Source organism: Zosterops lateralis, assembly GCF_965231275.1.
Source record: "Zosterops lateralis genome assembly, chromosome: 4".
Classification (NCBI taxonomy): Eukaryota; Metazoa; Chordata; class Aves; order Passeriformes; family Zosteropidae; genus Zosterops; species Zosterops lateralis.
In genome coordinates, this window is record NC_139765.1 from 26,598,992 (window position 1) to 26,608,449 (window position 9,458).

The 9,458-nt window shown below is 51.2% G+C and overlaps 1 protein-coding gene across 4 annotated transcripts; it reads right to left on the reverse strand.

The window, feature by feature from the left end:
- Positions 1 to 9,458, reverse strand: ARHGDIB (Rho GDP dissociation inhibitor beta). 4 transcript variants are annotated; one of them, XM_083859800.1, is made up of 6 exons: positions 9,356 to 9,458; positions 4,826 to 5,014; positions 4,152 to 4,235; positions 3,260 to 3,336; positions 1,749 to 1,812; positions 1 to 792 (listed from the first exon to the last, which is right to left on the reverse strand). In XM_083859800.1, the coding sequence occupies exons 2-6, from the start codon at positions 5,001 to 5,003 to the stop codon at positions 593 to 595; spliced, it is 603 nt and encodes a 200-aa protein (XP_083715926.1). In that variant the 5' UTR covers positions 5,004 to 5,014; positions 9,356 to 9,458; the 3' UTR covers positions 1 to 592. The 4 variants fall into 4 exon arrangements, with proteins under 4 accessions (XP_083715926.1, XP_083715927.1, XP_083715924.1 ...); XM_083859801.1 differs by lacking the exon at positions 9,356 to 9,458 and adding an exon at positions 8,817 to 8,840; XM_083859798.1 differs by lacking the exon at positions 9,356 to 9,458 and adding an exon at positions 8,650 to 8,775.

Sequence of the window (9,458 nt, forward strand, 5' to 3'; positions counted from 1 at the left end):
GAAGAAAGAAACTGGTTTTATTCTCAGACACTGAAGTCTTGTTACGGCATCTAGCTGCATTCCCCCTGACTGGCTTTGCCTGCATAAGGATGGATTTTAACAGGGAAGGGCACCAGATACAGACCAGGAGACCATCACGGGAGGTAAATAACCCTTTACAATGAGTCAGAGCACATGGCAAATGTAACTCAAGATAGGGATTTTCCAGGGACAAGTCCGCCCCTGCCAGGTGATCCTGTTTCCTTGAAAAGGCACTTCCAGGACTGGAGTTGGTATGGGAGAGATGGAGACAATAGGAGGAAGTACTGGGGGATAGAGAGGGAGATGCTTCCCAATTTAACCCATCATGATGTCTTGATGGGGTGGTGGTGAGAATGATTGGGTTGTTTTCAGTGTATCAGAAGAAGCAGCAAAGGCTGCCTGCAGGGCTGTGCATCAACCAAGGCTGGCACAGAGCCCCAGCATCCACAGGAAGGGCTGCCAGGGCTGTGGCCAGCCATGCCAGAAGGAAGGAGCAGTGGTGAGCATGGCCCACCTGGAGACTGGTGCAGGAGGCAAGGGGATAGGAAGGGGGAAGGCAAACAGGGTGAACTCATTCTGTCCATTCCTTCTTGATGGACAGGTTCCACTCCCAGGTGAGATGGTCATGCTTGTCATCATCCGTGAAGAAGGATTTGTTGTGATAGGTGCCTCGAGCCAGCATACCCTTAGGAGCCTCTTCAACAGGTGTCAGGAACTCATATTCCTCTGGTCGTGGCCCATAGCTGCCAACCATGAATGTGGCTTTGTCCACTAGGAGAAAACAACACACAGGGAATAAGCCCCTCAGATGGGGAATGATAAGGGAGAGAGGAAGCCATGAGCGAAAGGGCAGAAAGGAGAGGGGGAGAAAGAAACAGTCCATGTCAGCAAAGGGGAGGAGAATCAGTGGGAAAAGTGGGTTAGTGAAGCATAAGGACAGCTGGAAGGATAGCATGGATGGACGGGCAGGTAAACAGGCAACTCAGTTTGTACACTCTCACATGTATGTGCTTGTCTCGATTTGAGATAAAGTTGGGAGGAAACATTCCAGCTGCTAGAAGGGTGTGAGTACACCCAACATATGGTTCAAGATCTACTTTCATTTCCCACTGCTTCTATTTACTGGTGAGAAGACACCAGTTATGTGTGCTGAGCAGGACACTGAAGCCTCAGAGGTGGTTGCACAAAAATGCATGTGGGGCGTGTGCGTGTGCAAAATGAGGCTTTCCTCTGCCTTGTCCAAGCAGAGCAGCACTGGGGAGCACCCATGGGCAAATACAGGGCCCTGCATACAATGGGAAGTTTCATAGAGCAGGTCTGAATTTTACCAAGTACTTCTGAAGAGCTTTCAGAGGGTAGGAAGCTCCACACAGGCTGAGCCACTGCATAAGAGGTGGAGAGGAGGAGAAGAGCTCTGTATGGAGAGGCAATCTGTGGCAAGCACTGTCTAAGCAGTCTCTGTGGACTCTGCTGCTGCAAACAGTGATGTAGCATACAGATACCAGAGCTGGTTCATACCAAGTTCACACAAAACAAGAAACCACTGTTCTGGGTGAAGCAGGTTTATGCACTCTGCTGAGAAGTCACCTCCTGCGTGTTAGCACAGGGTGGGACTTGGGACCAAGGGAGCCTCTGTCCCAGTCCAGAGCTGCAGGAATGCTTCTTTGAGAACAGGGAACACACAGGTAGGAGTAGTGCTGTATAGGGCATGCAGGGCTCTTACTCACCCTTCACCCCTGTCCGGTAGGTGTGCTGCACATATTTCAGTCCTGACACAATGTCCCTGTTTACCTGCAGGAAGTAACCAGAAGTGTCAAGAGAAGAGTTTTGGTTCTGTATCTGATGATTTTCCCCCTCTTTACAGACATACCCATCTTGGATCCCTACACAAAGGAGCCTCAGCACAGGGCACATTGTACAGGTTCCTAAAACAGTGTCTCCATAGGTACCTGGAGACCTTTAGCATCCTCAGTGCATCTCCTGCACTTCCCCATCCCTAGCCCAACTTTGAAGCTGACTGAAGCCCATCAGTAAGGTTCTCAAGACATGCTGATGAGGACAAAGAAAAGTGAAACAGGAAGTTCCTGTTTAATAATTTTCATACTGGAAATCATACATGGGTAAGTAACTAGAGTCATCGCTTCAGCCCCAATGAGTGGATGACTTCCAGGTGCCCTCTAAGCTCCATGGGGAGCTGGCAAGTTCTTCTCAAAAGAGAGACAGTTTTCAGAATCTTTTCTCATATTTCCCATGGAAGCTTGGATGTAACCGCTGCTGCTCTCCTCCAGCATACACTGCCTTCCCACGCTGCACACTACTTAATCTGAAAACAAGATGGACAGATCCTTTTACATCCCAGGGTTGAATTCACACAGTACAAGCCCTTACCAGCCATGGAAATGATGAAGGGAGTTAAAATAACCTGTCTGGCTTCAGGTATCTCCTGAAGACAAGACACAGATACAGATGGAAATATTTCACAGCACAAAAGAGAGCTGGAGGTGTCTCGGGGGAGAGCATCAGGGGACATTCATCTCTGAGACAGCAAGTCTCAGAGAAAAAGGGAACTCTGCCCTACAGAACTCTGCCCTCATGTGTTTCCGAATTATCTTTCTTCCCTTTTTGCCTTCTCTTCCAAGCCCGGATTTGAAGCAAGCACTTGTAGAGGTGATCAGATCAGTGCTGGATGCCACACTACAGCATGGGCAAGTTTCATTTTCAGCTGTAAACAGAAGAAATGGCTGACACACTGATTAATGGGACTGAGGGAGAAATTAGCCTATTTGGGTATATCACGACCTGAAGAATTCAGGTATCTTCAGCCAAATGCTACAATATTACATTTTTTTAATGTGTACATGAAGCCCGGTAATACTGATTGAATCAGTACTTCATGAATAGCCATTCTTTCTTCTCTTCTCCTCCTTAGTGTGAAGTAAAGATTTTCCAGTGGCTAAAAAGCAAAACCAAACTCAGCCAAAACTACTCATCTGGTTTTTAAACCACTTCTTGCTTACCAGTGTGAGCAAACAGAAACCAACTTCCTCCAAGTGGTGACCAAGCAGAAATGATTTCCTGGAAATATCTCATCCCTTGTTGGGTAGAACAACACCTTGAAGGTAGGGGAGCTTTGCCAATGTTCAGCTTTTGGAATGCTGCTTGGCTCTAGTTAAATGATAGACTGCCACTGACTGGCCTTAGCAACTGATAAGAAGCAACTGGAAGGAAAACAACTTACTCTGAAGTGGATCTTAACTCTGTATTCCACCCCTTCCTTTAATACGAAGGTCTCTTTCTTGAGTGCTTCGAGGTCACCTGCAAGGAGAGGATCAAGCTGTCAGCTAGGGATGTCACAGTGAGGAGAGATCAGATTCAGGGGGGAAGATGGGGGTGGGTTGCTGTCAGAGGTGAGCATCCTTTCAAAGGATGACACCTGCAAAATGAGTACGCAGACGTCTGCGTAAGACTGTGTTGTGTGACCAAAATACACAGATATTCCTGGGTTTCCTGTGTATCTGTGCCCACAGAAGATAATGCCTAAACAAACACAGCTCTGAGCACATATACATAAAGATGTTTATGCAAAGACTTGTTGGTGAGCATATGCAGGAGCGTGTGTATGCCCCATCCATGCCATAAGAGGAGCGTGTTTCACAGCTCCTGCCCAACCTGGAAGGCTGCCTGGGCCCCGCAGGGCTCTGCATGGTTTTGGGCAAACAGGAAGCTTCTCTGTCTCTCCAGCCCCAGCTTCCTCTCTCCACAGAAAAGCCCATATAAGGTTCTCTCCCCGTGTCTCCAGGGGCCGGAACTGCAGTATTGCTCGATTCTGAAGTTTCAATACAGCCTGTTACCCTAATGCACATCCCTTGTGCTCATGAAGTCTCATTGAAAGGAAGGAAGCAGAGATAGCTCCCAGAGTAGTCTAGATGAAGAAAAAGAATATTTTCCACTGTTACATCTCCTTTTTTATTCACATGTGTATACCTTAAAATAAGAAACAAGGCTAAGATGACTTCAGAGTTCCTCTAAAACCCACTGTAGCATCCCAAGGACAAACTCTCTTTTAACATGGAGCATGCCAGGGCCTTTGCTTGTTCCCCTTTGTGACCAAAGGCAGAGCCTGTGCCTACCTGTAAGGTCCATAGTGATCGGTCCTGGAGCAGAGTCACATACCAGAGTGAGTCGGGTGACCACCACATTGGGAGCTGTTGGGTCTGCAGGTAGGAAAAGTCAGGGGGAAGCTGTCAGCTTGTAAAATTAAATGCAATTGGTGGGGAATGACACTGAAGAAAGAGGGATGCCTTGCCACAAAGAAACTGCATTTCATGAAACACCCAGTAATGCCAGGCTTCCTCAGCACAATAGCACCACAAAGGATCTGTCCCAGTCTTTCCACACAAATCCCTCTGGCCTCCATCACAATACCTAGAGGTGGTCTTTCCACCACAGAAAACTTCCTTCTTAAGATTATTCTGAGTAAAAAGACCACCTTTCAGCATAGGCTGACCCCTTCATATTCTTAACTCATCAAAAGTCCTCTATGACTCAAACATCTCCCACCATGAGTCCTTTTCTGATGCCAGCACTTCCCAGTAATTCTTCTAACTCCTAACACTGAGAGCATCTGCCGTGCTTCCTTTATGTGCAACTTTCCACCTGCTCAGTCCCCAGTCCTCCAGCACAAGCAGTGCACGTCCCTGGTCAAACAAGATCCCTCTTCTTTGAAGACACCTTGTCTCATCCCCACAGCACACTGTTGCAGTACATCTCCCCAGTCCCTCCCTATCAGTGTGCCCCAGCATACCTACTACCACAGGTCCATCTCCCAGCAGGGACTTCTTGTATTTAGCAAGGCTTTCATCATCCTTGTCCAACTCTTGCAGCTCCTGCAGTGTTTTCTGGGGAGGAGGTTTGTAATTGAGTTTCCCATCCAGCTCATCATCGTCATCCTCCACATGAGGTTCTTGTGTCTTCTCAGTCATAGTCACTTGGTCTGGGTGACAGAGGAGGGGGCAGTCAATGAGATTGCTGTGGGTGGGAGTAGTGTCCCTGGGGGCACTCACTCTGGGCACAGCGTGGCTCAGTCCCCCTGACAGGCACGCACCCACCCAGCGCTGAAGGCAGCAGGATTCCTGCAGGCAAATGGCGACGGTGATCGGCTGCAATCCAGACACTGCTGTGCTGATATTCTGGCTCGAGCACAATCCCCCTCTACCCCCACTGCTCTCTCCCTGCAGACACCACGTGCACACGCAGACCTACACTATTCTTCCCTCCCAGGAAGGAGGTGCAGGAGCAGATGCTGAAACCAGAGTGATTTACAGCCACTCTGCAGCACAGTTGTGGCCGGCAACCCTGCAATTACAAGCCATCGTACAAGGCTTCAGTGCTCACCAGCTATCTCACACAAAGAGCCACTGCCACACACTGGAGCACAGAGAAACACGAATAAAGCCAAGGACAGATGGTTTGTTCACCCTCTCATAATGGGTTAAAAGCTACATATGAAAGATCAAATACCTGACAGCCACTTCCTTAGATTAGCAAATCAGCTGAAGCTCTCAAGGAAGGGGCAGGATAGTCTATCTGCTGGCATTTCGTGTGCTCCCACCAACAGCTCACTTCAGGCACCCATCAGGACTCCTTCCCACTGAGGAAGGAAGCATGACAGTAATCCCAGAACAGCCATGCAGAACTGTGCTGCCCCAGTGGTGCTTGTCAGAGTGGAGAGGCAGGACAGCTGGAGCTGCAGCCAGCAGGGCTGGTCACACTCCACTGAATAGCAGAAGGGCAGCGAAACTGCTTGGGTGGCATCCCAAAATGGGAGCCAGAGCAGGGAAATATCAACCAATGGGCAGCCAGAGCATGGGATGCGGGAACAGGAGACAGGCAGCAGAGGTAAGCACTGCTGTGCCACCTGTCCACCTCAAGGAGCCAGCCACATGATCCTAGCCACCTTTCCACTCTTCAGAGAAAAGCTGAAAAACAGAGCAGTGCCCTGGTACAGTGGCAGTTGTCACAAATGGCCAAGCCATTCCTTGTTCTTTGTCAGCAAGAGGATTTGGTCAAGCTTCACAAATCATTCAGTTCACTTCCACTTATGCTTCTTTGAGACTGTCCCTACTAAAAAGTCCCCTTCTGCTTGCTTATTTGCAATTTTCCAAACAAATCATTTGTCCTTTTTCTGCAGTTGTGGCCCCTGCTCCCAAAAGTAAAACTGGGAGCCAATGGGATAGCTTTTTCATTCATTACAATAGAAAAGAAACACATACAACACACCCAAAAAAAAAAAAAAAAAAAAAAAAAAAAAAAAAAAAAAAAGAAGTTCAGAGTGAATCAGCAAGTGGTGTCAGGCAACTCTGGGCAGTATGCAAACCTCTCAGAGCAATTCCAGTCCAGCAAAGAAAAATAATCAAGAAATGGTACACTGGCATATTGCAAAGGGACAGAGAAGGACTGAGCAGCACACAAACAAGAAGATTCAGTCAGATACTCTAATTGGAAATGGCCATTGCAAGATGACTTTGCAATTTTGTGGTGAGTGAGGAACTAGTACAGAATGGGCAGATGGGAAATAAAAGGGAATCTCAGCCCAAACAAACAGGGACAAAAACAGGTCCCAGCAGCTGAATAACCCTGGCTCACCTCAAGCACAGATCCAGGAGTATGAAGTACCCAAATAACATAGGAAAGCCCCTTGAGCTTGTCCTCACCAGAATGAAAACCAAAAGCTCCCTCCTGAAAGCAGCAGTTACACATGCCCCACCACTCTGTGGCCCCAGCAACAATCACCTTAGAAAGCCTCACAATCCCCTCAGTGCCGTTCCACATTCAGCACAGGAGGCTGTGATTAGCCATGACAGTCACCGCCAAATCTTGCCTTCCACTTGGGCTCCAGCTGCAGGTCTGAGCACTGACCTGAGCTCTCTCACAAGACCAGGCTGCATCTGACACCAATACAAGCACAGACCAGAGGTGCCTGCCTGCCCCCATCCTCCCATGTCCACCTCTTGTTTATCACAGGAGAGGGTCAGACACAGAAGATGGGAAGAGGCATCTCTGTCCACATGCAGAAAACAGGCAGAGTCAGGACTGGATCAGCTGGTTGCTCCTCATCCCTCAGACCTTCCCTCTGCATCACACATGCTGCAGAGAGTCCCTGCCAGCCCACGGGGGTGGCTCACTTGAAAGGAAATGCTTTTAGGTTCTGAAAACATCCCAGAAAGGTGGACACACAACCTGCCATGCCAACAGCAAGATCCTTCAGGGAACAGGACTAGCCAGGCTGTCTGGGATGAACAACCTCTGGCTCACTGGATGGCACTGATCAGAACAATTTCTGATTCTTTTTCCCCAAGCTGTGGACCTGATGCTGCCTTCCTGCCAAACTTCAAGGCAGGTGGTGACCAAGAGGAAAGCTTCCATCTCTGCAGCTCCTGCCCCTACTTACTCCAGCTCCAGAGCTGGTCCTCTCTGCAAGCTGAGACACATTCCTGAGCTCAGGCACCACTGCTTCCCCAGAGATACCGTGTTGCTTTTGGGGTTCCTGAGTTTCTGTGCAACTGCCCAGGCCAAGGGCTAATATGGAGCCCCCCATTCAGACCAAGACTCTCATTAAATTGAGGCCAAGAGCCTTAATAAAATTAACTCTATATTGCTATACGAAAGGAGAAATCTCTGTGGCTGGTGTCTTGCCCTGCCATATTTTTCTTGCTTTTTTTGCAGCCCCAGACCACAGTCCTGTGTCACCTGCACCCCTGAGGCCTGGCAGCCACCGTGAAACGGCAGGAAGAGGGCAATGGCAGGGTTAAGGATCCCTGTCAGAGAGAGATGGCTGCAGGAGGCAAAGAAGGAATCGCACCTTGGCGAGAGGTGCGAGTGTCACAGCTGGGGTCTGCCTGTGCCCAGCCGGGGTCTGCCTGTGCCCAGCCGGGGTCTGCCTGTGCCCAGCCGGGGTCTGCCCGTGCCCAGCCGGGGTCTGCCTGTGCCCAGCCGGGGTCTGCCCGTGCCCAGCCGGGGTCTGCCTGTGCCCAGCCGGGGTCTGCCCGTGCCCAGCCGGGGTCTGCCTGTGCCGCGGACAGACAGCGGCCCTGGCACCTGCAGCAGGAGGGGGCAGTGACAAGGAGGAGGGTAGCCCCCCATGCCTCCACGGGGCACAAAAAGGGGTGTCAGAGGGGCAGCGTTTTACTTGCCCTCCGTCTGCTCATCACTTCTCCAAACCAACCCCCAGCCGAGGGCTTATCTCCAGGAAGCGGGTTTAGCACGGAGGAAGTAATTTTCCGCGATGGGGCAGAAACACACCGGACTCAGCAGCGCCTCCAGCCCCGACCTCCCCACGCCAAGCCCCGGGGTGCAGAAGGTCGGGCCGTTTCCCGGGAGCGCCGGGTCCCACGGCGCACGGATACACCGCCGCCAGCCCGGGGCCGGGAGCCCCTTCCCTTCCCCACCGCCCCATCGCAGCGCGGAGCCCGACTTCCCCCTGGGGTGCCGGCGGGGCTCTGCTCGTCTCCCCGGGAAGCCGGGCAGCGGCGCCAGCCCCGGAGCAAAGGCGCGGAGCTGCCGGCGGGGCGGGGGCGCGCCCGTTCCGCTGTCCCCGCGCGGCTCCCCCCGCCCGCCCCGCGCACCCACCGGCGGAGCGGCGCCTGCGGCCGGGGTCCTCCTCTGCTGTCAGCGCTCAGCCTCGAGCTTTGGCAGTTGGAGCAGGAAGGAAGTTGGTGAAGAGAGAGAAGAAAAAAAAAAAAAAAAAAAGCACCACTCACACGCAGCGGGAAAAAAAAAAATCCGCGGCAGCCCACCCGCAGAGGAAGCCCAGCTCGGCCCCGCATGCTGCGGCGCTCCGCCGCCTGCCACACTTGTCGGCGCCCGCCCGGCACCGCGCTGCGCTCCTTTTGCGCAGAGATGCGCAGGGCTTTGTCTGCTCAGCTTGCCCGGCCAGGGCCGCCAGAGCGCTCGCCCTGCGCGGCTTCGGGCTCCCGGAGAGGCTGCCGTGCCTGCCGGCGAGGGCGGTGATAGCTTTGTTTTTCTCCCCAGGCTTTTGGTTATTTTCCTGGTGTAATTAAGGTCGATTTCACAAAGTGGCGCTGATTTATACCAATTAAAATACGCGGAGAATCAGGTTGTGTATTCCTGCGTACGGGGGAGGATAAGGAGTGTTGAAAATGGAGGTTCTTATGAACCTCATTTTTCCTGCTACCTGCTGCACCTAATCAGCTTATTGTTCCCAACTCCCGGCCCTTCTCACACGAGCAGTTTCAAAGATCAGCTACCTCAGGAAGAAAAAAGCTCTCATTTCCCAGCGTTGCTTAAATGATCGAAAGGGTTTTACACTGCTTACTTTCTGAAATATCAGCAGATTTCCTCTTTCTTTGCCCCTCATGGAGTGCCTACTTAGTTCATCAGTTGCATAAATCCTTCACGTACACAGTCCTCAGTGCACA

Coding starts and splice junctions, on each gene's coding strand:
- ARHGDIB (XM_083859800.1), bottom strand. CDS start 5,003: ATGACTGAGAAGACACAAGAACCTCATGTGGAGGATGACGATGATGAG. Junction 3,337..4,151: donor GATCACTATGGACCTTACAG/GTAGGCACAGGC, acceptor CTCTCCTTGCAG/GTGACCTCGAAGCACTCAAG. Junction 1,813..3,259: donor GAGTTAAGATCCACTTCAGA/GTAAGTTGTTTT, acceptor TACTTCCTGCAG/GTAAACAGGGACATTGTGTC.